This window comes from Giraffa tippelskirchi, chromosome 1 (assembly GCF_054371585.1).
Source record: "Giraffa tippelskirchi isolate mGirTip1 chromosome 1, T2T-mGirTip1v1.2.pri, whole genome shotgun sequence".
In the NCBI taxonomy this organism is placed as follows: Eukaryota; Metazoa; Chordata; class Mammalia; order Artiodactyla; family Giraffidae; genus Giraffa; species Giraffa tippelskirchi.
In genome coordinates, this window is record NC_137275.1 from 209130017 (window position 1) to 209157751 (window position 27735).

Sequence of the window (27735 nt, forward strand, 5' to 3'; positions counted from 1 at the left end):
GAAGCTGAAACTTCAATACTTTGGCCACTGGATACAAACAGCTGACTCATTTGAAAAGACCCTGATGCTGGGAAAGATTGAGGGCAGGAGGAGAAGGGGACGACAGAGGATGAGATGGTTGGATGGCATCACCAACTCAATGTACATGGGTTGGGTGGATTCCGGGCGTTATTGATGGACAGGGAGGCCTTGCATGCTGCAGTTCATGGGTTCGCAAAGAGTCAGACACGACTGAGCAACTGAACTGAATTGAACTGAATGTATTAAATGTATTAAAATAACCAATTATGAAATACTAGTCATAGGAAAAAGTTGGCTTAAAACTCAACATTCAAAAAACTAAGATGATGGCATTTGGTCCCATCAATTCATGGCAAATAGATGGGAAAAAAGTGGAAACTGTGACAGGTTTTATTTTCTTGGGCTCCAAAATCACAATGGATGGTGACTGCAGCCATGAAATTAAAAGATGCTTGCTTTTTGGAAGAAATGTTATGACAAACCTAGACAGTATATTAAAAAACAGAGACATAACTTTGCCAACAATGGTCCATATGGTCAAAGTTAAGTTTTTTTTTTTTTTTCCAGTAGTCATGTACAGATGTAAGAGTTGGACCATAAAGAAGGGCAAGCATCAAAAAATTGATACTTTCAAATTGTTATGCTGGAGAAGATTCTTGAGAGTTCCTTAGATAGCAAGATCAAACCAGTCAATCCTAAACAAAATTAATCCTGAATATTCATTGGAAGGACTGATGCCGAAGCTGAAGCCCTAATACTTTCACCACCTGATGTGAAGAGCCAGCTCATTGGAAAAACCCTACTGCTGGGAAAGATTGAGGGCAGGAAGAGAAGGGGACATCAGAGGATGTGGTGGTTGGATGGCATCCTTGACTCAATGGACGAGTTTGAGCAAATTTCAGGATATAGTGAAGGACAGGGAAGCCTGGTGTGCTGCAACCCATGGGGTCACAAAGAGTCGGATATGATTTAGCAACTGAACAACAAGTCATAGGCAATAAAATAACAAGGAATCCACCATTATCTAGTATGTGTACTATGGAAGTTTATTAAAATCAGGCAGACCAAACCACAATACTAACACATATAATGGTATCAGAAGACTTAAGAGGTCTTCACAAAGTGAAGTTATAATCATAGGCTTATAGATATTTGGTGAAGTCAGTTTCAGAAAAGTACCTACTTGGAGATAATAAACCCAAGGCCAGATAACAGAAAATTTTAAAAGGAATGCAAACTTTACTTTAGGAAGTCTCCATATAGAAATAGAGTTTGGGGGGCTTGGTTAAGTTCTACTTCCTCATCCATAGATCAGATTCTTTCTGACCTTATGAAGACAGTGCAAGTCTAATCTTTGAAGGAAGGCAGATGAGTGAATATGACAAGTTGGAATTAATAATTATCTTAAGCCTCATCACTGTGTTAACTTTTATTTATATATACTTATGATACCTCCATTCTTTCACCTTTCTATTATTGCTCCAATGGCCATGAATCATTGCTTTCGAGTATTATTATCAGATAATTATTGATCAGTCTATTGACTCCAATCTAACTACCTGAGGTTGCTGCTCTTTGGACAGACTAGATAAGTCTTTGTTATAATTTGCTAACATGTCCTAAAATTAATCCCAGTACATCTTCTATCTCTTTCTTCTATACCATTGGGTGGTCCTCAACTTGAGTCCAAGCCATTAAAACAATTCTATAGATATTATTAATGATTCCATGATAAAAAACAAACAAGTTTTGTACATTTATCCATCTGGTCCAGAGAGGGATTACAAATACTATGAAAGTTTCTAAGTATACATTTTCATTCTTTACATATTGTGGTTTATATAATAAGATACTTCACATGTTTCAATATTTTACACCCATTTAATAGGCTTTCATTATTGTAACATCTATAACACAGATTTCATGTCTTTTTTTTTTCTAAGTGCAAATGAGTTCATTTATACCATTGGATTTAAGGAACCAGGTGTCTGGAATAACAGAATTAAACAGAATATTAATAGTTTCTGAATATTCATTGGAAGGACTGATGCTGAAGCTGAAGCTCCAATAGTTTGGCCACCTGATGTGAAGAGCAGACTCATTAGAAAAGATCCTGATGCTGGGAAAGATTGAGGGCAGGAGGAGAAGGGGACAACAGAGGATGAGATGGTTGGATGGCCTCACTGACTCAATGGACATGAGTTTGAGCAAGCTCCAGGAGATAGTGAAGGACAGGAGAGCCTGGTGTGCAGCAGTCCCTGGGGACACAAGAGTCAGACACTACTGAGCAACTGAACAACAACAGCAACAACTAGTAGTTTCACTGAAACACCTTTTCTCTTCCTGTGAATTTACCAAAAAAAAAAAAAAAGTCAGCATCTGAAGACTAACAACATGCCACTAAACTCTGATATTTTTTTCGTGACTGGCACTCATCCACTCTAATTCTGTTCAGGATATATTTCTGCAGATATTTTATATCTGTGTATAGACACTCACATCACACACACACACATATCTGCATACAGAAAGATATCCACACATTTACATTAAATGTGTAACATTTAAACATGTGTAACATTTAAACATGTGTAACATTACATTAAACACTACATTAAAATGTGTAACATTAAAACACAGTCACACATTTAGAGAATACGTAATTATTTCTATTATGTTTAGTTATGTTAAAAAAGAGTTCATACTAGTTTGCTAAGGCTGTCATAACAAAACATCAGAGACTGGGTGGCTTAAACAACAGAAATTTATCAGGTCATAAGTTTGGAAACTAGAAGTCCAAGATGGGGATGTTAGCAGGTTTAATGTCTTCTGAGGCCTCTGCTTGGCTTCTAGAGAGTCACCTTCTTGCTATGTGCACTCAGATTTTCTTTTCTTATAGTGACACAAATCAGATTGTATAAGGGCCTACAATAACAGCCTCATTTCAATTTAACCACCTTTTTAAAAGTCATATCTTCAAATATAGATGCATTCTGAGGTACTAGGTATGTGTGGGAGTGGGGGATGGGGACTAGGCCTTCAACATTAGAGTTTTGAAGGGACACAATTCAGCATTAAACAGAGGCTGATAATAAATTAGCTAAAAATCTAGTAATTACATTTTCATATTGTTGTTGTTGTTGTTCAGTTGTTCAGTCATGTTCAACTCTTTGCAACCCCATAGATTGCAGCACACTATTGAGTAATGCCATCCATTGAGTTGGTGTTGCCATCCAACCATCTCATCCACTGTCATCCCCTTCTCCTTCTGCCTTCAGTCTTTCCCAGCATCAGCGTCCTTTCTAATGAGTCAGCTCTCCGCATTGGGTAGCCAAAGTATTGGAGCTTCAACTTCAGCATCAGTCCTTCCAATGAATATTCAGGATTACTTTCCTTTAGGATTGACTGGTTTGATCTCCTTGCAGTCCAAGGGACTCTCAAGAGTCTTTAACACAACAGTTCAAAAGCATCAAGTCTTCAGTGCTCAGCATTCTTTATGATCCAACTCTTCACATCCATTTGTATATTACATGTACACAATTTTGAATACTCACCAATATACTAACTTAATGTTTAAAGTTATATTTACAATTAAGTACCACCTCACACTGATCAGAATGGTCATCATCAATATGTCTACAAATAATAAATGCTGCAGAAGGTGTGGAGAAAAGTGAACCCTCCTAAATTGTTTGTGAGGATGCAGATTGGTACAGCCACAATGGAGACCAGTATGGAAGTTCTTTAAAAAACTAATAATAGAGTTGCCATAGAATATTGCAATCTACTCCTGGGTATATATACAGAGAAAATGCTAATTCAAAAAGATACATGCACCCCAATGTTCATCACAGCAATATTTGCAATAGCCAAGACATGGAAGCAACCTAAGTGTCCATTGACATGTGAATGAATAAGGAAGATGTGGACATATAAAGTGTAATATTACTCAATTATAAAGGATAAAGCAAGGTCAATTGCAGTAACATGGCTGGACCTAGAAATAATTGTACTAAGTGAAATAAATTAGAGAAAGACAAATAGATGATACCACCAATTTGTGGAGTCTACAAAAAATGATAAAAATGAATTTATTTACAAAATACACTCACAGACGCAGAAACAAGCTTATCATTACCAAAAAAGAAAGGAGGATGATGGATAAAATGAGAACTTGAGATTAATTGATTGCTGTTGTTGTTTAGTTACTAAGTTGTGTCCGACTCTTATGCAACCCCATAAACTATATAGCCCACCAGGCTCCTCTGTCTATAGGATTTCCCTGGCAGTAATACTGGAGTGAGTTGCCATTTCCTTTTCTAGGGGAGCTCCTCGACCCAGTGATAGAACCTGAGCCTCCTGCATTGTCAGGCAAATTCTTCACCACTGAGCCACCAGAGAAGCCTGAAATTAATAGATACCCAAATACCTAATACTACATAAAAAAAAGATAAATGACAAGGACCTACTATATACATGGGGAAATATATTCAATATCTTATCATAACCTACTTTGGAAAAGAATATGAAAAAGAATATACACACACACACATAACTGAATTATTTTGTTATATATTTGTTAAATACAACTTTGTTGTATACTTGTTATATACTTATTTTGTTATATACTTGAAGTAAATCAACTATACTTCAATTTTTAAAAATTTTAGAAAGAAATCAAAATAACACTAAACCAGCAAAAATAGTTATATTTAACCCTATAACCCCAAATAAAAATTAAAATTTGTCATCATGAGACTATTTGCTTAAGATCAGATAAACTTATGTATGATACATCGATATTACTTAGACTTTCAGTGATTAGTCAAAGAAGAGACTTAGAAAATTGCACATCATATTTAAAAATGAGTGTCTACCCCAATTATCTCCTGATATACATAGAGCACTAAATATCCCTTAATATTTATAGATATTATTTGCTACTAGAGACTGAAAGAGCACAAAGAAAGTTCCTAACCAGCAATTTTTTCACAGCCACTTTCACTTCTCTGTTCCGTAAACTATAAATGATAGGATTCAACATGGGGGTTAAGCCAGCATATACCAAGGCTATAAATTTATCTATTTCCTGTGAATCTATAGTTGATGGCTTCAGGTACATGGAGAGAGCTGTCCCGTAGAATAAAACCACTACACTCAGGTGGGCTGCATGTGCTGAAAAAGCTTTGCTTCGACCATCCAATGAGCTGATTCTTAGGATGCTGGAGAGGATGAATGCATAAGAAATACAAATGAGGAGCATTGGCACAGAAAGAAGAAGTACACTGATCACCAGCATGATTAACTGCACCTTGGAAGTGTCTACACAAACCAGTTTAAGGACGGCCAGAATCTCACAAGTGAAATGATTGATGACACTACTTCCACACAGTGACAGCTGCAACACAGACACCATTTCCACCAGGGCAGTGAAGGAACCTGTCGCCCATGAGCCAGCTGCAATCTGAACACAAATTTTCTTGTTCATGATGACGGGGTATGTCAGGGGGTTGCAGATGGCTACATATCGGTCATATGCCATCACAGACAGGAGCACACACTCAGTGGAGCCCATGGCCAGAGAGAAGTACATCTGAGCAGCACACCCTGAGAATGAGATGGTGTGTTTCCCTGAAATAAAGTTTGCCAGCACTGGAGTCAGGGCAGAAGAAGTATACCAGATGTCCAGACATGACAGGTTGCTGAGGAAGAAGTACATGGGTGTGTGTAGGTGAGAATCCGGGACACTAACCGAGATCAAAATAATATCACCCAGTAAGGTGATCAAGTACATCAGCAAGCACAGCACAAATATGGTGATTTCAACTTTGGGATAGTGAGTAAATCCCAGAAAAATAAAATTAGAAATGACTGTTGCATTTGTCTTGTCCATTATATTCTTCTTTGTTCATCTGTAATAGTGAATAAAAGTATACATGGCCTATGTTTAAAATTTACACTCTACCAACTTTCAAAGAGTTTTTGTTAGAGGAACTTTAAAGGGAGCATTGCCTTCCAATATTACTAGCAATATTCACTCATTCATCCAACATTTACTGAATACACTCTAAGGCACTGGGAATCTAGAGTGAAGTTACACAAGTTCTTCTCTCAGGCAAATCAAAATCAAATAAAAGACACACTCAAGTAAATTAAAAGTTACAATAACATGAGATACATATGCCCCAAGATACTAAGCGAACATAGAGACAAATGCTAACCTATGCCAGGGGTATTGCTTAGTAAGATATTTTGAGATTTGTTTTAATCAAAATATGAACTGGTCTCAGTCAAGTTAAAGATCAGAAGAAGTTTCTGGGCAAAGAAACATTTTGTTGTTGTTGTAAAAGTTGCAACAGGGAAGGTTTTGGTTGCACTCCAAAAAGTTTCAGATTATGTAGAAAAAAAAAAAAAACAACAGATGGAAATGCCACACACTAAAGAATATAAACAGAAGATCAGCAAGAGTCCACTCACTCTAACGCTATGTGATATCTGTCTTCAAGAAGGCATTTTTGACTATGGAATAATCTTGAACCCATCCTTAATTACAAAGTTAAGTAATTCATAATGTAAAGCAAATTATTTACAATATGTCTCACAGCTGACCACATATGGATGTATGTTTGAAAACCACCGTCTTTCAAGACAGAGTTCAAACAAATTCAGTCACAAATTACACAAGCCTCACATTCTCATCATTGCCTACTTCTCTGATCTCATCTTCCAATACTCTACTTCTACCTTCTGGTCTAAAACAACAACCACTCTGTGTTCCACATTCTTAGCATGCCAATTTATTTTTTATATATTTTAATATACAATTATCTATCTGAAGTACCTTTCCTTCCCAGCTCTAACCTTAACTTTCTTGAATATTTCAATTAGTTATAAAAACTGTATGCCATAAATCATAAGTACAGCTTCATTCTTTGTACACAGTTATGTTGTTCAAGTATATCACACTGACTATACCCAGATATGCACATCCCTATTGCTGCTGCAGTGGACGCTGAGCTTGTGAAGAGATTGTTCCTCACAATAATAGCAAAGTAATAAGTCATGTTTAAGATTTTTAATTGCACATGGCTGCCTTGAACATGGCAAGTTTTTGATATGTGTTAAGATAAGTGCATTTTCACTGTGGTTCTCTGTGTCAACATAAAAGCTTGAAGACCTCTGAACTTGTTATACACATCTGCAAATTTCTCTGATCACTTCTCTGATCTTAAAGAAACTAGTTGAATTAAGAAACAAAATGATTAGCTCTTAGTTTTAAGTATTTGATATACAGTGAGATGTGAAAAAGGCAATGATCACTTGTGCTCTTAGAAGAGGAAGAAATACTTGCCAAAAGGTCATCTTCTGTAAGGAATTATTTTATTTATTTATTTATTTTTTAATTTATTTTTTTTAATAAATTTATTTATTTTAGTTGGGGGCTAATTACTTTACAATATTGTAATAGTTTTTGCATACATTCTGTAAGGAATTAGAGCACTGTCCTCAGAGTGTGAGATCTGAGGCTCTGAAACCAACCATGCTATTTACTGGCATGCAAAATTTAGCAAATCACTTGACCTCTTTGAAACTTGATTTTACGGGCTCTCTGGTGGCTCAGCAGTAAAGAATCTGCAAGCAATGCAAGAGATACAAGAGACACAAGTTTGATTCATGGGTCAAGAAGAAAGCCTGGAGGAGTACATGGCAACCCCCTCCAGTATGCTTGTCAAGAAAATTTCATGGACAGAGGATCCTCGTGGGCTACGATCCATGGGGTCACAAGGAGTTGGACACAACTGAAGGGTAATAGTTTCTATCTTGTGCAGATTTGCAAGATCTAGATTAACTTGCTTTAAATTCTCCCTCCATAAGCCCAATTCCATGATCACTTTAATGTTTCACAGAATCACAATAGTGGTTTATGATTTCATGTTCTCCCTGCTTTCCTGAAGCATAATTGCCTCTATGCTGCTACAGTGCTGGCCTACATTGACTCAGATTTTTAAAACATAGCAAATTTTTCAAAATCTATTAAAATTTCAACCTCAAATCCATGTATGAAAATGAAACACTTTACTGATTATTTCCAGAAAGGCATAAGTTAGACATGTCTGGTCTCTAACATTCAGTTTGGTCAGCATATACCTCCATTCCAATGAGTGTTTCTCTATTGGGTTTTCCCCACCCAGCACCCAGTTTTCTTTTTCTGGCTCTGGGCCCTCCTGTTTCCTCTCCCTTCACCTGCTCTTTTGTCTACTTTTAGAAACAAAACAATGAAGTCTTCTCCTTTTCTCATCCAGATTGAGTCCAAATCATTCCCTCATTCTTATCTTAGATCTTTGTCAGGGTCTCCCCTACTCCAAGTCACTTTATATTTTCTCTTTCTCTAAAATGATGTCTGATTACACTGCTAAGACAATTAAATTTTTTTCAACAAATCCCTCTCTTTCTTTCTAAATTTCAGAGCCAGAATAGACTCTAAACTCCTAACCCAACCTTCTCATTTTAAAATTGACAGATAATTCAGGGAACTGTAATATATTTAAATTCTATAATAAACCATAATGGAAAAGAATATGTGTACATATATGACTGAATCACTTTGCCATACACTATACACTGACACATATTGTAAATCAACTATACATCAATAAAAAATTTTAAATGCAAAAAAACAGTTGACATACACTTGAGAGAGTTCAATGACTTGTCTAGGCAAATGAGAAAATCTGGAACACATAGTCAAAAGTTTTATCCCAACTTCAAACCTCATTTCTTCATCTCAATATTTTTCCTACCAACTAGTACTTCTTTTTAAAGTAAATATCTTTATTCTGGTTTCCTGGACTAGCTGATACCTATTAATAAATTTTGTAAGTCTGAGATTACAGAAGGAGATGGCTAATGTCTGTTCCCATTTACCTCAGCACATGGAATGCACATCTTCACTTTTGGTTAAAGTGTGCTTCCATATTTAAAGGTGATCTTCAGCAAAGTTTTTCTTGAGAGTCTACTGTAGGGCTCAAAAGAGTAAAAGATTCTAAATTTTGCAATTTTGATAGTACTCTATGAAAACTGTATTAAAGTGGGCTGTGCAGAGGTATTTTTACTCAGAAGATTGTAATGGAAAAGGACATGGATGTTCCTAGTTTGCAAAAAAATCAACCCAAATCTTGCCTGACTCACTGTGTCAACATACACAGCTCATGTTAATTAAAAACTGTTTAATAATTTCTTAAGAGAGATAATGATATGAAGATTTGTTCTGCCCAAATCACCCTCTATGATTTTCTCCAAAAATCTTCCAAAGGGCAATCCCTAGAACTTCACTACTAAAGTCTCCTACTGCTTTTAGGGACCTTCCAACTCCCTTAATAATTTAACTTTGTTATTCTGAAACCTAAAGAAGTTAAGAAAGTCTCCATTTCTCCTGGGTGTAATTCTCCAAGCTCAATTAAGAAATTCAGGGCAAAAAAAAAAAAAAAATAGTAAAATTTTTGTAATTATTTCAAGGCACTTGGCTAAGTACAAGGCCTGATTCTTGAGAAATATCTGTGCAAGCAGAACTAGAGGAGACTATTTGCCTATTCCATTCCTCTGAAAATGGCCCTTGAATTATATAGCAAACATTCCAATTAATAGAACTGTAGAGATGCCATCCCAAATAGCCTCTGAGCTTGTAATGTGACCCATTTATTTTCACCAATCTCTACAATTATCTCAGTTATCAGAGTAATAAAAGGTAAAACATTCTTATTCCACTTTTAAATGGCCACAAAGTGAGATTTGGGCCCTAGATTGTTTTCTTGATACTTCTTTGAGGAAAAATGTCCGTTATTTACTTTGACTGAATTTTATATTTATTTTTATTATTGGTTTTCTAAAATTTTACAAAGAGATTCTTAAATGTGGCTTTCTTTTTATTTACCCTTCTTGACATTATAGATCTCCTTGAGTTTAAGGCTTGATGTCTTTCTTAAGTTTGATAAAATTATTCAGTATTAGCCAATTTCTTTTCTACCCCATTTCCCCTTTTTCCTCTCCCTCTGAGTGTTCAGTTATACATACTAGACTTTTCCAACATGACCCATACAGCTCTTACAGTTCTTTCTGTATTTTCCATTCTTTTTTTCTCCATGCATCAGTCTGGATATTTTCTACAGATTAACTTTTCAATTTGCTAAGCCTTTCTTCAACTTTGTCTAAGTTGTGGTAAATCCATCTCTTTAGTTCATCATTCTGGTTGTATTTTTCAGCTCCATAATATCTACTTGACTTTTTTTTTTCATAATTTTTCTTTTTTTTTTAATTAGTTTATTTTCTATTTTTCAACTTTACAATATTGTATTTGTTTTGTCATACATTGACATGAATCCACCATGGGTATACATGTTTTCCCCTTCCAGAACCCCCCTTCCACCTCCCTCCCCATCCCATCCCTCCAGGTCATCCCAGTGCTCCAGCCCCTAGCACCCTCTACTTGACTTTTTAATATAACATCAAATGCTATAGTAAACTTGTCATCTTGTAATGTATCTTGAGGTACATGTTAACAGTGGTTATTTTCAAATAGGTCTGGTAACTTCTATATTTGGATCATCCTGAGAGACTTTCAATCACCTGTTTTCATCTTTTGATCTTATGCTTACCAGTTTTCATACATAAAAAACATATAATCTCTGGATGATGTTTTATTTATACAAAGAGAATTTCCTTTATCCTTTAATACAAGCCTAGATTGGGAAAGATTGCCTTAATCCAAAGAGTCACTGAGACAAGTTAGAGATGGATTTCAGGTTTTGTAGAACTTGGCCAAAAATCTGTTTCATGTCCTATTTTAGATTTATCCCTCTAGGTTCCAAACTGAGAACCTGGAGTTTGTACAAGGGAGATTTCCCTTTCAAGAGTCAATGGACTTCAATTTTTATCTCATACCCACTGTGGGACTGCTAAAACTTCACCTAACATATTTAACCCCTTTTTGCTCAATTTCCAGCACTCTTACTCTGGGCAGCCTAAAAATTAGCAAGTGCTCATGCAGTAAATGAATTTCACCTGTTGAGATCATTTATCTCTAACTTCCTTAATTCAGAAACTTGGCCTCCCTTCAGTTCAGAATAGCATGTCTCTAGACTCTCTCTAGAACCTTAGCTCCTCATATCCTGACTCATACAGAAGCAATCTAATTCGTTAAAAACTATATATATATACTTGTCTAGGTTTGTCATAACTTTTCTTCTAAGGAGCAAGCGTCTTTTAATTTCATGGCTGCAGTCACCATCTGCAGTGATTTTGGAGCCCAAGAAAATAAAATCTATCACTGTTTCCACTTTTTTCCCGTCTATTTGCCATGAATTGATGGGACCAGATTTCATGATCTTCATTTTTTGAATGCTGAGTTTTAAGCCAGCTTTTTCACTCTCCTCTTTCACCTTCATCAGGAAGCTCTTTAGTTTCTCTTTGCTTTCTGCTTGGTAACATCTGCATATCTAAGGTTGTTGATATTTCTACCAGCAATCTTGATTCCAGCTTTTGATTCATCCAGCCCAGCATTTCACATGATGTACTCTGCATATAGGTTAAATAAGCAGGATGACAACATACAGTCTTGGCTATTACAAATAGTGCCACTATGTACATTGGGGTGCACATATCTTTTTGAATTGGTGTTTTTATGTTTTCTGGATGTATATCTAGGAGTGGAACTGCTTGATCATATGGTAGTACTATTTTTAGTTTTTTGAGAAATTTCCATATTGTCTTTCACAGTGGCTGCACAAGTTTATATTCCCACCAACAGTGTACAAGGGTTCCCTTTTCTCTACATTCTCACCAACACTTGTTATTTGTGTTCTTTTTGATGATAGCCATTCTGACATGTGTGAGGTGATATCTCATTATGATTTTGAGTTGAATTTCCTTGATAATTAGCTATGTTGAGCATCGCTTCATGTACCTGTTGGCCATCTGCATTTCCTCTCTTGAAGAATATCTATTCAGTTCTTCTGCCCATTTTTAAATCAGGTTGTTTGCTTTTTTGAGGTTGAGTTGTATGACTCATTTACATATATTGGATATTAATCCTTTATCAGTCATATGATTTACAAATATCTTCCCCTATTCACTAAGTTGTATTTTCATTTTGCTGATGGTTTCCTTTATTTGCAAAAGCTTTTAAGTTTAATTAGGCCCCATTTGTTTATTTCTACTTTTATTTCCTTTACTTTAGGATACATATCCAAAAGAATCATTGCTGCAATTTATGTCAAAGAGTGTTCTGCCTATGTTTTCCTCTATGATTTGTGTAGTATCTGGCCTTACACTTAGGTAAAAGATTTGCCTTTTGCAGCAATACAGATGGACTCAGAGGGCATTATGCTAAGTGAAACAAGTCAGAAAAAGAAAGAAAAATGATATGATATCACTTATACATGGAACCTAAAATATACAACAAACTAGTGAATGTAACAGAAAAGAAGACTCACAGATCTAGATCTCCCCTCTACCCTGATGTTGGGAAAGATTGAGGACAGAAGGAAAATGGGGTGACAGATGAGATGGTTGGATGGAGTCAACAACTCAGTGGACATGAGTTTGATCAAATTCCAGGAGATGATGAAGGACAGGGAAGCCTGACGTGCCACAGTTCATAGGGTCACAAAGAGTTGGATGTGACTTCTCAACTGAACAACAACAAACAGAACAAAGGAGGGCTTACCAGTGGTATTGAGTGGGGCAGGATACATGGGCAGGCAAGTGGGAGATAGAAACTATTGAGTGTAAGATAGGCTAGGAATATGTATTTACAACATGGAAAATATAGCCAATATTTAGTAATAACTAAATATTATATAACCTTTAAAATTGTATTTTTAAATATTTTAATTATTTTTTTTAAAAGAGTGATTTTCTGATGAAAAAACTAACAATTTCACTGGGAAAACAGTCTCTTTGTTTTGGACTCATATTTTTTTACTTGTTATTTAATGCTTACATATCATTTTAGATTAGTTGGTTGTCAGTGCCTCTATAATGAAGAAAATAACACTTTTTAAATAAATAGATGATATGGTATTAGTATCCTAATGAGGAGCTGCCAGAAATAATGACTCTTCTAGTGAATTACTGCCTAAATGTTCATAGATCCATACAAAGTTATTATTATGGATAGGCATTACATAATTTTTAGTGACAATTCAAAATCTAATTTGTAGCATGTTTTCATAGTGGACTATCTCCAAATTTGATGAATGACCTTCCCAATTAATTTGAAGAGTCCCTGGAAGTATCTCACATGTGCTGAATATATGTCCACCTTTTCCCCCTCAGGATACTGCTATCACACTCTTATGATCTGCTATTCCTATCACTCCCCTGAATCTGATTCTCACATTGTCTCAAATAGGCCCTACTGTTTAGTGTGACCATAAATTAGATGATCCAAACTAGGGCACTTTTGACATGAAATGAGTAATTACTAATTACACTGTAGCAGCTGTTATTAATTAGACTAGTTCTGAGCAAATCAAAACATATGGTCACCATTCCAGGTTGTTTCCATTAGGGTCATCATGTTCCAAGACCACAGGATATTTCACACACAAAATATTGGCATCATATTTTGTTACCAGCACCCTAAAACAGTACTGTTTTTGCCATGGCTGATGAAAACTACTTAAACTTTGGTCTACACCTGATCACTTCCAAGGACCAGATCTAAGTCCATGGAGTCAAGCTAGGAAAACAATCAATCTCTGACAATATCATACATCCTTGGAACTCAGGGTGATAATACACTTAAGATATCATTCTAATCTGAGGCACAGTGAACCCTATTAATATAATAGGAGACCAGGGATAAGAAGAGAGTTAGATGATAAAGAATCTTCCTTATGGTGGAGGTTAGGAAGAAAGAGAAGTCATGTCTAATTAAGGTTTTCTTTTTTCCTTTTCTGCATTGTAATTTCCTTATAGCTTCCTCAAATCTTCGGTTAGTAAAAAGAAGTCCAGAACCAGCTATAGCTCATGAAGCAAAGAGAAAATAATCCACACATGGCATAAAACAAACTGGAAAAAGAACCAGATCAACATTGATGACACTGAAGAACAGGCACAAGTGACTAGCAATGAAGCCTAAATAGTGATCAGGAATAAATGATTAGCCACAGCCAGAAGTTTCTAAAAACAACTATTCCCTCACACTTCTGTATTCTATCTCCCTCTGAATGGCACATTTTTCTGTCCCAATAAAGTCAAATAAAGTTCAAAAATTGCTAGTCTCTGTTCCCAAAGAAAGACCAACCTTCTCTATGGTGTTTCCACTTTCTGGGAGGGTGCATAATGACCAACATTGAATCCAACTATTGAGAAAACCTGAACTAGTGAAACAACTCTGATCTCATTGTTCAAAAAAGAAAACAAAACATCTTTGGGGCAGCTTCTCATTGACCATCATGATGAAAGAAGTAAATGTAAAAGAATAACACACAAAATAATATCTATATAAACTTCTCAGAAAAGAAACTCCCAAGAACTCATTTTATTCCCTGTACAGTTTCAGAAAACATACCATTCCAAGAGGAAGTCAGTTAGGTCTTTTTTGTTTTTTCTTTTTTTAGTTATATGTAGGATCTGGGAATGATTAACTGATGGTTATCTCAAATTTCTTAGAGAACATTCTCAGAAAATTACTAATAGAGTTAAAACAACATTTCAAGGAGATAGAGATAGAAATAGAAAGGACTCAATAGAAATAAACTCAATTTCTCTCTTTGTGGTATGGTAGTCTGTATAATGCTCCTCACTGCCTCATTTGTGAAATATGAGGGGAGAAACATATGCCTTCCTTATAGTGAAAATAAATACAAGATTTTAAAAAAAATTAAAGGATAAGATAGAAAACCAAGAATATTTTAAAATCTAAATAAAAATGAACAATTAAGTATTATGGGATTTTTGTTAGCATTAAAAAGCTAAAGCAATCAAAGAGAAATAAAACCAAGTAACTTAGTACCTCAAAGTTTTTTTTTTTAATTCTAAAATAAACATAATCAAAACTAAATAAAATTTAAAATTCAGAGGCTAATATGATAGCATGCTTAGTGCTTAGTCACTTCAGTCATGTCCAATTCTCTGTGACCCCATGGACCATTGCCCGCCAGGTTCCTCTGTCCATGGGATTCTCCAGGCAAGAATACTGGAGTGGGTTGCCATTTCCTTCTCCAGTAATAAAGTATGAAGTGAGTGAAGTGAGTTGCTCAGTCATGTCCGACTCTTTGCGACCCAATGGACAGTAGCCTACCAGGCTCCTCTGTCCATAGGATTTTTCCAGGCAAGAGTACTGGAGTGGGTTGCCATTTCCTTCTCCGACTATGATAGCAGTTACAGAGAAAAGAGATGTAATATTAAAATAGACATTAGGGTCTAAGATGAAAATCTGAAGTGTGCAACTCAGATCAAGAAGAAATAGGGACTTCCTTTGTGGTCCAATGGCTGGGAACCTGCCTTGCAATGAAAGGGACATGGGTTCGATCTCTGGTTGGGGAACTAAAATCCCACACATCTGGGACAAACAAACCAAGTAAGCCTGAGTGCTGCAATTATTGAGACCATGAGCTCTGGAGTCCACATGCCATAACTAGAAAGTTCATGTGCTGCAATATCCCACATGCTGCAACTAAGATCCAACAGAGCCAAATAAATAAATATTTTAAATAAAAATAAATAAAATGACAAAGGTAATTTTCTTTAAAGGTTGAAGGTTACAAATAGAGGAAAGAAATATAAATCCCAGATAAAAATCAAATGTAAAAATCATCTAAAAGATAGATTCACATTTCTTAATAACAGATTCCTCTTGGATTGGCAATACATTAAATACTTCATGGATAGAGAACAAATGGAACAGAGAAAAAGATATAGCTTTATTTTTACCAGTGGATAATTTGATTCAAAAGTTATTTATATTTAACTTTCCAAACAGATTTAATTATCAGGTTCCAGATGTTCAAGCTGGTTTTAGAAAAGGTAAAGGAACCAGAGATTAAATTGCCAACATCCGATGGATCATCGAAAAAGCAAGAGAGTTCCAGAAAAACATCTATTTCTGCTTTATTGACTATGCCAAAGCCTTTGACTATGTGGATCACAATAAACTGTGGAAAATTCTGAAAGAGATGGGAATACCATACCACCTGACCTGTCTCTTAAGAAACCTGTATGCAGGTCAGGAAGCAACAGTTAGAACTGGACATGGAACAACAGACTGGTTCCAAATAGGGAAAGGAGTCCGTCAAGGCTGTATATTGTCACCCTGCTTATTTAACTTATATGCAGAGTACATCATGAGAAACGCTGGGCTGGAAGAAACACAAGCTGGAATCAAGATTGCCGGGAGAAATATCAATAACCTCCGATATGCAGATGACACCACCCTTATGGCAGAAAGCGAAGAACTAAAGAGCCTCTTGATGAAAGTGAAAGAGGAGAGTGAAAAAGTTGGCTTAAAGCTCAACGTTCAGAAAACTAAGATCATGGCATCTGGTCCTATCACTTCATGGGAAATAGATGGGGAAACAGTGTCAGACTTTATTTTTGGGGGCTCCAAAATCACTGCTGATGGTGATTGCAGCCATGAAATTAAAAGATGCTTACTCCATGGAAGGAAGGTTATGACCAATCTAGATAGCATATTTAAAAGCAGAGACATTACTTTGCCAACAAAGGTCTGTCTAGTCAAGGCTATGGTTTTTCCAGTGGTCATGTATGGATGTGAGAGTTGGATGGTGAAGAAAGCTGAGCGCCGAAGAATTGATGCTTTTGAACTGGATTGTTGGAGAAGACACTAGAGAGTCCCTTGGACTGCAAGGAGATCCAACCAGTCCATCCTCAAGGAGATCAGTCCTGGGTGTTCATTGGAAGGACTGATGTTGAAGCTGAAACTCCAATACTTTGGCCACCTCATGCGAAGAGTTGACTCATTGGAAAAGACCCTAATGCTGTGTAGGATTGGGGGCAGGAGGAGAAGGGGACAACAGAGATGGGATGGTTGGATGGCATCACCGACTCGATGGACATGGGTTTGGGTAAACTCCGAGAGTTGGTAATGGACAGGGAGGCCTGGCGTGTTGCGATTCATGGGATCGCAAAGAGTCGGACATGACTGAGTGACTGAACTGAACTGAACTGATTTGGTTGTAAGACCAAAGCAATTAGATCCCATGTATCAGAAGGTATATTAAAAAAAAAAAATGCCAAAGTAGACATGTTGAAAGTAGAAAAGAATAATTTAATGTCTCCTAGTTGGACATGAGGGACTTCCCAGGTGGCTCAGTAGTAAAGAATCCATCTGCCAATGCAGGAGATGAGGGCTTGATCCCTGGATCAGGAAGATCCCCTGGAAACGGAAATGGAAACCCATTCATATTCTTGCCTAGGAAATCCCATAGACGGAGGAGCCTAGCGGGCTACAGCCCACTGGGTTGTAAAAGAGTTGGAGAAGACTCAGCAACTAACCAACAAAAACAATAGCTGGAGATGAACAAAAACTTAACAAAAATAATACTATCCTAAGGATTTTCCTGGTGGTCCAGTGATTAAGAATCCACCTGTCAGTGCAGGGGAGGCCAGACTGATCCCTGGTCAGGGAATTAAGATCCTACATGCTACTTGCCTCACAACTAGGAGGATCCCATGTGCCACAACTAAGACCGAAGTGGCCAAAAATAAATATTTTTTAAATAATAGTAATAAATTTGCTCTAGAAGCAAAAAGTATAACAGTATACAGAGACCTAGACAGAGAACAATCAGCATTACGTATCTGGACAAACTCCAAGTAAATTGAATTATTTTAGCAGTTAGAGTACTCCAAGTAAATTGAATTATTTTAGCAGTTACAGTACTGCAAATTAATAAATTTAACTTAGTTTTAAAAATCTGAAAGTAGGTATCATTCTGTCTTGTAAGGAAAGTAAGGAAGTATGGAATTGGTTTTGGAAATATTTTATCAAAAATATTTTTAAGGTTTTGATACTAATATATCTTTTTCCTGTCTTAAAATCTCTCTTCCTACTACAGTATCCCTCTACTAGCCTCATAATCAAGCTCTTCAGCAACAACAAACTATAATCATTTACTCTTAAAACACTGAAATTTCTTAGCTTACTTTCATTATGCTCTGTACCAAAAATAATATTTTAGAGCTTTAGAGCTTAGAGAGATAAATTTGATGCAGCAGTAAGAATCTATTTGACACTTTGATTTCCTTAATTGATTTCTACATTGTGATTATAAAAGTTACCTGTTCCTTTTCCATTTACTTATTAAAAATTTTCTTCTCAATAGATGTTTTACTGCTTCCTTCACATCCTTGTTTCTGAGACTGTAGATTAAAGGATTAATCATAGGAGTCACCACTCCATAGAACACAGATACAAGTTTGTCAGTAGCATCCATGTCATCTGAATTAAGTGTCTCTTTAGACTTGGGCTTCATGTACATGAAGAGAATGGTTCCATAGAATATTATCACCACAGTCAAGTGGGCTGAGCAGGTAGAGAAGACTTTGCTTCTCCCCTTAGAAGAGCGAATTCTGACGATGCTGATAATAATTAATGTGTAAGAGATAATGATTAATAATAATGGTGTCATTATGAATAAGGTTGTGGCTACAAGCATGATGAACTCATTACCTGAGATATCAGCACACGCCAATTTCATGACAGCCAGAATTTCACAGGTGAAATGATTGATGACATTATTCCTGCAGAAGGGCAATGGTACTACACACCCAGTTTGTACTGTAGAGTTGACAACTCCTATGATCCAGGAGCCAGCTGCCATAACCACATAGGAACCCTTGCTCATGATGACAGAATATCTCAGAGGGTTGCAAATAGCCACATACCGGTCAAAGGCCATCACGCCCAGGAGCACACACTCTGTTGTCCCCATGGCCAAGCCAAGGAACATCTGCACAGCACAGCCAGAGAAGGAGATGGTCTTTTTTTCTGAGAGGAAGCTCACCAGCATGGGGGGAATGGAGGTGGTGGAGTAGCAGATGTCCAGAAAGGAGAGGTTCCCCAGGAAGAAGTACATAGGGGTGTGAAGGTGGGAGTCTAAGATGCTGATGAGAATAAGGGTGCCATTTCCCAGAAGGATGACCACATATATTATTGAGACTAGCACATAAAAGAGTAGTTCAAGCCTTGGGTAACCAGAAAGCCCCTTCAGAAAAAATTCCACCAGAATGGTTTGGTTTTCCCATTCCATTGTACGGTTTCTTTTTCACCTGTAATACATTAGAATATGTTAAGATAAAATATGTATTCTACTATGATTATATTCAACTATGTACCAATGTAAAAGTACTGTATACTCATAGGAAGAAAAGAAAATATAAAAAGGAATAGACCAGAGAAAGAAGAAAAGAAATAAAGTGGACCAAATAGAATAGAGAGGGGGAAGGGAAGAGAAACGAACATATTTCAAGCTACAAGCAATATGCCACGTAATTTATTGGATCTCATCAAGGTTCTGGGAGAGAGGTATCATCATCCACATTTTACAATAACTAAATCAGAGCAAAAATATTAAGTAAACTTAATTAAATGTAAATTTAGAGTAGAGGTAAGATTCAAACCCAAGTCTTCCTTGCTGAAGCCTGAGCTTTTGGTCATATTTGTCACCACAAGTTAACTAGAGTTTAAAATAAATACGAGTATTGCATTATGTATAACTGAAAAATAAACTATTTTTATTGGCTACAAACCACCACTGGAGAAGGAAAGGGCAACTCACTCAAATGTCCTTGCTTGGAAAATCTCATGGACAGAAGAGCCTGGTGGGCTGCAGTTCTTGGGGTCACAAAGAGTTGGACATAACTTAGTGACTAAACAACAACAACAAACCACCACACAATAAATTAATGATCTTGTCACTTTTCCATGTTATACTGTTATGCTTATTATCTGACTTGTCCATTAGCATGAAAAATTTATTAAGCCAGGGACTTTTTCTTGTTTACTTCTACAATACCAGTATCTACAATATAACAGACACAGAGATAAGAGGTTCAGAAATATTTGTTGAATAAATGAATACAGTCAAGGACCAAATGACTAATATTTCTTACTCTACTAATTATTTTATTTGTACATTACCTAAATTAGTCTGAGAAGCAACCCTATTAGGCAATTATTGCTATTATTAGCATTGTCATTTTCATTATAAAAAAGGAAGAAAATAAGTAATTTGCCTAAGGTCAAGGTCAAGGTCAGAGCTAAATAAGTGGTTGAGCCAGAACTTAAATCCAAGCCACATGGCTGTGGAGTTCAAACTTAATTGTTCATTTTGCAGAGAACTTGACCCACAGTCTAGAACACCTTGTAATCTAGTAGACAATACTAATATTTCAAAAGAAATATCAGACCAAAATAGGGGATTAGTCAGAAAGAAGATTTCAATATGGTGATTTGAGAGCACTTTAATTCTTTATATTTGAAGGAAATTATTCATTTCTGTGACAAAAATATATCTATTAGTGTATAATGCTTCATAATTCTGTAGTCTCCCCTTATGAGTAGTTCTATGTACTTTTTCACTGCTATTCTTAATTGATTTCTCTTTTCATGAGTTTCACAAGAGGTTTTCCCCTATTACAAGTTTTCTCCAAAAAAATTTTTAATGCTTTTGGAGAGATTTGTCCTTTCCACTTTGTTTCATTAATGTAGGTTTTTGTGTTTGTAAATTTCTTTAGGCTTATTTGGCATTTTATAATTTCATGAAATAAGAAAAAAAGTCTTAATATTTTATCTTTATCCTCTTTCTAGCTCTAAGTCATTTAAAACACTTTGTTTTACTATAGACTTAGATTTCAATATGAAATGTTCTTGCTACTGGTTTCCAGATAATTTTTTTCTCCTTCTGTCTTTAATTCAAGTGTTATCTAGATATGTATACCTAATGATCAGATATTTTTATTCTATTTTATTATATCTAATTCATTTTATTACGATAAACAATGTGACCTGTAATTCTAAAGTTATATATTTACTTTTATATATTTACATTTTATATATCTACTCCATTTACTTGATCCACATTGTAAATGTCAACAAAAAATATTAATTCTCTTTGGGGGAGATATATTATTTATATATATGTATATATACACACAACAATACATGTATACACATAATCAGGTTTATTAAATGCCCTATTCAAATCCTTGAGATTATTTTCTATTATCTATACTTAATTAACTCTATATAATGATGGTTGGATGATATCACTGACTTGATGGACATGAGTTTGAGCAAGCTCCGGGAGTTGGTGATGGACAGGGAATCCTGGCGTGCTGCAGTCCATTGGGTTGCAAAGAGTCAGATACAACTGAGTTACTGAACTGAACTGAGTCAAGTTTTACTTGTGTATCTAGAATTATACACTTAGTTTCTGTGTTGTTTAGTGTACACCTGTTTATGGCTGATAAACTTCTTCATACATTGTGAATGTTACAATTAATTTTTATCACATTTTGTACTTTAAATTTAAATTCCACTTTTATGATATTGATATCCAGGCAAGAATACTGGAGTGGGTTGCTATTTCCTTCTCCAGGGGATCTCTCTGGCCCAGGGATTGAACCCGCATCTCTTACATCTCCTGTGTTTGGCAGGCAGGATCTTCACCACCAGTGCCACCCGGGAAGCCCATCTTTAGCTCTCTTTGTTCTGTGTACTCAGTTGTGTCCAGTTCTTTACGACACTATGGACTGTAGAACACCAGGCTCCTCTGTCCATGGGATTTTCTAGGCAAGAATACTGGAGTGGGTTGCCATTTCCTACTCCAGGGGATCTTCCTGACCCAGGAAAGTACAAAATGTGATAAAAATATGTCAATTAACTATAACATTCACAATTTTTATGAAGAAGTTTATCAGCCATAAACAGGTGTACACTAAACAACACAGAAACTAACCATATAAAACTAATCCTAGATACACAAGTAAAACTTGATTATAAATATTTATATAGAATTGATTAATATAGACAACAGAAAATTATCTCAAAGATTTGAATAGGGCATTCAATAAATGCCCTGATTATGTGTATACATGTATTGTGTGTATATATATAAACCATAATATCTCCCCCAAAGAGAATTCATATTTTTTGTTGACATTTTCAACATGGATCAAGTAACTTGCTGCCAAAAATACATAACTATAGACTTACAGGTCACATTTTTTATTATACTAAAACAAATTAAATATAATAATAATTGTATAAAAATATCTGATCACTACGTATGTGTAACATATATGTGGGTGTAAGCTGTTAATTCTTTTTACAGTCATTGCTTTTTTATGAGCATATTCACTCCATTCACTTTAGAATACAGTTATAAATGTACTTCATTTCTTTCCTTCCATATACTTTATTTTTATTACATACTTATTTTGCATTACTTATATTTCCCACTTTCTTATTTCTGCTGGCTGATTAAATTGTCATTCACCAATTGTTTGCCTTAACTTGAACACTTTGTTCATTTTTTCCATTCCATGAGTGGTGAGTTACCTTCCTTCTTTACTTTCACAATCTGACATACAGACAAAACATTTGCTTGTAAAAAATAACTATTGTGTTGGCCAAAAATTTCATTCAGGTGTTTCTGCACCAGCTTACAGATAAATCCAAATAAACTTTTTCAACTAGAATACTCCTAAATTATCCCTCAAACAGAAAATGAAGACAGAACTACAAGAATAGTTTTATTCCTCCATTTCTATCCCTACCCCACAATTGCAAGATGCTACCAAGATAAATTAGGAGAATCAAATTTAGATTAATTTGAAGATCAAAAATATATATTAGCTAGAAACACACAAATGGATACATGAATTGAGACTATTATTGCTAATTGGCATGTTGTTACTCTATTTGGTACTTTATATGTTTATATATATATAATATACACACACATACATATATATACTGAAAGGAATGTTTAAGAAACTTAGTGACCAAATTCCTAAAGAACTTCTGCTCAGAGAAATTTCCTAATATCACTCACTGTGACTTATCCTTTAGCTAGCACTGCACTGATATCTTACAGGGACAAGCCATGGTTTCATTTCTGATGATCTTGCCTTCTAAAGGTAAGGAGACAGGCACTCTTATACATTTTAAGTGAACACATAAATTGGTGCATCCTCTGTGGAGGACAAATTGGCAGTGTTAAACAAAGTCATAAAGGCATGCATATAACTTTTGACTACAGAATTTACCACTAGGTAATTACCACACAATTATGCCTGTGCATGTGTAAAGTAATTTATTAAAAATTGATTCATTAAAGTATCATTTGTAATAGCAGATGTGGAAGCAATTTAAATTTCTATGAGAAGGGGACACAGAAATAATGAAATACCGGTCTGCTGTCAAAAAGATTAAGAGACTTTTTGTGCACTGATATGGAAAGATCATCAAGAACTATTAAGTGGAAAAGTAATATTCAGAACTGACTTCCCTGGAGTGGTTGCCATTTCCTTCTCCAGGGGTTCTTGTTGACTACCACTCCAGTATTCTTGCCTGGGAAATCCCAAGGACAGAGGAACCTGGTGGGCTACGGTCCACGGAGTTGCCAAAGAGTAGGACATGGTTTAATGACTAGACAGCAATACGAATGTTCAGAATAGTATATAAGGCACAGTAACATTTGTGTATAAACATTTTACATATATGTGTGTGTACACACGCACGCACACACACACACATGTGCGTGTGTGTGTTAGTATCTCAGTTGTGTCTGACTCTTTGCAGCCCCATGGATTGGGGCCTGCCAGACTCCTCTGTCCATGGGATTTTCCAGACAAGAATACTGGAGTGGGTTGTCATTCCCTTCTCCAGGGGATCTTCTTGACCCAGGGATTGAACCCCGGTCTCCTGCACTTCAGGCAGACTCTTTACTGTCTGAGTCACTATATGTGTCTGTACACACACATACCCACACACCCACACACCAACATTTTTTTGCTCCTATGGAGAAGGAAATGGCAACCCACTCCAGTATTCTTGCCTGGAGAATCCCGTGGACAAAGGAGCCTGGTGGGCTATGGTTCATGGGGTCACAAAGAGTCGGACACGACTGAGTGACTAACACAAACACACAGAATACCTGTAGAAAAATAAACAGAATAGCTTGTTATCTCTAGGAAAGGAAATGAATAGTTCATTAACGGAAATGGAAGGGAGGCTGTTTACTGTATGTTATTCAGCACCTTTTAAAAATTTTGAGAAAACAGAAAGAGAAATTAAGGAAACAATACCATTCACCACTGCATCAAAAAGAATAAAATACTTAGGAATATATCTACCTAAAGAAACAAAAGACTTATATATAGAAAACTATAAAACACTGATGAAAGAAATCAAAGAGGACACAAACAGATGGAGAAATATACCGTGTTCATGGATTGGAAGAATTAATATAGTGAAAATGAGTATTCTACCCAAAGCAATCTACAGATTCAATGCAATCCCTATCAAGCTACCAATGGTATTTTTCACAGAACTAGAACAAATCATCTCACAATTTGTATGGAAATATAAGAAACCTCGAATAGCCAAAGCAATCTTGAGGAAGAAGAATGGAACTGGAGGAATCAACCTGCCTGACTTCAGGCTCTACTACAAAGCCACAGTCATCAAGACAGTATGGTATTGGCACAAAGATAGAAATATAGATCAATGGAACAAAATAGAAAGCCCAGAGATAAACCCACGCACATATGGACACCTTATCTTCGACAAAGGAGGCAAGAATATACAATGGAGAAAAGACAATCTCTTTAACAAGTGGTGCTGGGAAAACTGGTCAACCACTTGTAAAAGAATGAAACTAGAACACTTCCTAACACCGTACACAAAAATAAACTCAAAATGGATTAAAGATCTAAACGTAAGACCAGAAACTATAAAACTCCTAGAGGAAAACATAGGCAAAACACTCTCCGACATAAATCACAGCAGGATCCTCCATGACCCACCTCCTAGAATATTGGAAATAAAAGCAAAAATAAACAAATGGGACCTAATTAAAATTAAAAGCTTTTGCACAACAAAGGAAACTATAAACAAGGTGAAAAGACAGCCTTCAGAATGGGAGAAAATAATAGCAAATGAAGCAACAGACAAACAATTAATCTCAAAAATATACAAGCAACTTCTGCAGCTGAATTCCAGAAAAATAAACGACCCGATCAAAAAATGGGCCAAAGAACTAAACAGACATTTCTCCAAAGAAGACATACAGATGGCTAACAAACACATGAAAAGATGCTCAACATCACTCATTATTAGAGAAATGCAAATCAAAACCACAATGAGGTATCATTTCACACCAGTCAGAATGGCTGCTATCCAAAAGTCTACAAGCAATAAATGCTGGAGAGGGTGTGGAGAAAAGGGAACCCTCTTACACTGTTGGTGGGAATGCAAACTAGTACAGCCACTATGGAGAACAGTGTGGAGATTCCTTAAAAAACTGGGAATAGAACTGCCATATGACCCAGCAATCCCACTGCTGGGCATATACACCGAGGAAACCAGAATTGAAAGAGACGCGTGTACCCCAATGTTCATCGCAGCACTGTTTACAATAGCCAGGACATGGAAGCAACCTAGATGTCCATCAGCAGACGAATGGATAAGGAAGCTGTGGTACATATACACAATGGAATATTACTCAGCCATTAAAAAAAATACATTTGAATCGGTTCTACTGAGATGGATGAAACTGGAGCCCATTATACAGAGTGAAGTAAGCCAGAAAGAAAAACAACAATACAGTATACTAATGCATATATATGGAATTTGAAAGATGGTAACGATAACCCTATATGAGAGACAGAATAAGAGACACAGATGCATGGAACAATTATATGGACTCTGAGGGAGAAGGTGAGGGTGGGACGTTCTGGGAGAATGGCATTGAGACATGTGTATTGTCATATGTGAAACAGAGCACCATTCCATGTTCGATGCATGTGACAAGGGCTCAGGGCCGGGGCAATGGGATGATCCAGAAGGATGGGATGGGGAGGGAGGTGGGTGGGGGGTCCGGGAAGGGGAACACATGTAAACCCATGGCTGATTCATGTCAATGTATGGCAAAAACTATTACAATATTGTAAAGTAATTAGCCCCCAACTAAAATAAATAAATTTATAAAAAAAAAAAAATAAAAATAAAAATTTTGAATCTTGTGACTATAATACCTATCATAAAATAAATTACATTTAAGCTAAAGAGTTCTTGTCTTTGAGATATATAACCTTTTTCCTTTCACTTTTCTGATGGCACACTACATCAAACCATCCACTGCCATGGGACACAACTACATACATTAAAAATTGTTCTTATTCGGTATCACACCTTAAATGGGAACTGCTAAAGACTAACAAGTCCTTTAAATATAGTCATAATATAATATTCAAGATACTTTCAGTAGTATGATTAGGATTTTCAGGCCCATATGGATCTGCTTTCCCTCCATCAAACTGCAAGCTATTCTCTGATCTGGTTTAGAATCTATACTTCTACCCCGGTCATTTCCTTTCCATTAAATGTACTACTACCTTTAGGAGCTAGTAAAATTCCTGGAACAAAATTACAGCTCAATAAATGTTAGCTATTATTCTTGTTTCATTCACAAGTCCAAAGAGCCGTGCCTCTTCAAAATTCTTTGTCCACCTATCTTTAAAAGGTACTTTGCCCTGAATCTCAGGTCTATCTTCCCAATTTTTGGACATAATTAGTCCCCTCAGAATCACTCCAAACTCAACTTCATTTCTCCATTCTAAACATCTCCTATCCCCAGCTCTTAACATTTTGTAGCTTTTTATAAAATTTGTATCTTATTAGAATTTTTCATATTTTCTGGGTTACTGTGTAAACTACTTGAGATCCAAAAGCGCAGTAGATACATGTGAAGTTCATTGAATAATGGAGGTTATACCTACACCTGTAAAAATCATCTCTGCAAAAACCCTTGTTCCATGAGCTGCCTCCGTGCTACATGATATTCTACCAAACATATTCCATAATATTATTAGGAACACAGGCCTTGGAGGTAGGCTTAGTTTAAATGGTATCTCTGCCCCTTACTAACCAGGGTGGCCTGGACATATTTCTGATCATCACCTTCCCCAGCTATAGCATCAAGATAAAGATAGCACCTGTACCATATATTTGTTGATAAGATTAAATGAGATAGTATATATTATACAATTACCACAATAATGGTTTCCACTATTAGTAGTTTCCTTTATGCCTCTCTATCATGGTTCTTCCTTTTGTTAGAGTCTTTTTACATCTTGAACCAGTGATCATCTTTTCATATGGCCAGGTATATACAGCTGAAAAGTTTAATCACATCACACAGTGTTCTGACAAATGGTATTATGCTTATCTTACCATCAAATCCTAATACACTTTATCAAAGTATATAACACTCCAGTCCTTTATCATACTCTGATCCTTTGGATGTCAGCAAATTGAGTGGCAAAAAGGAAAAATCACTCATAAGGTTCAATTCACTCTATAAAAAAATAGGATTTTAGGGAGGCATTAGTATGTTCCTTGTCTTAAAAAGATGGCTGATTTTTTTTTTACTGAGACTGTTACATTTTTAGCAAGCCAATAAC

General features: G+C 36.0%; 2 protein-coding genes and 1 long non-coding RNA gene across 3 annotated transcripts in view; 1 reads left to right on the forward strand and 2 right to left on the reverse strand.

Moving 5' to 3' along the window:
* The window catches only part of LOC145519861 (uncharacterized), a 34148-nt gene extending 19854 nt beyond the window's left edge, over nt 1-14294 (forward strand). Inside the window, exon 4 of the long non-coding RNA XR_014063976.1 lies at nt 13999-14294. This is a non-coding gene — a long non-coding RNA (uncharacterized LOC145519861). The remainder of the gene's footprint in view (nt 1-13998) is intronic.
* OR13F1 (olfactory receptor family 13 subfamily F member 1) lies at nt 4955-5914 on the reverse strand. The gene has a single exon (XM_081573729.1). It carries the CDS (start codon nt 5912-5914, stop codon nt 4955-4957), a length of 960 nt encoding a protein of 319 aa, XP_081429855.1.
* A 2083-nt stretch (nt 14295-16377) lies between the features above and the next one.
* LOC145519813 (olfactory receptor 13C2) lies at nt 16378-20592 on the reverse strand. Its single transcript, XM_081524594.1, has one exon. It carries the CDS (start codon nt 19293-19295, stop codon nt 18321-18323), a length of 975 nt encoding a protein of 324 aa, XP_081380720.1. The 5' UTR covers nt 19296-20592; the 3' UTR covers nt 16378-18320.
* Between the last annotated feature and the right edge of the window lie 7143 nt (nt 20593-27735).

Bases quoted from the DNA above. Each gene is read 5' to 3' on its own strand.
- OR13F1 (XM_081573729.1), bottom strand. From the start codon at position 5,914: ATGGACAAGACAAATGCAACAGTCATTTCTAATTTTATTTTTCTGGGA.
- LOC145519813 (XM_081524594.1), bottom strand. From the start codon at position 19,295: ATGGAATGGGAAAACCAAACCATTCTGGTGGAATTTTTTCTGAAGGGG.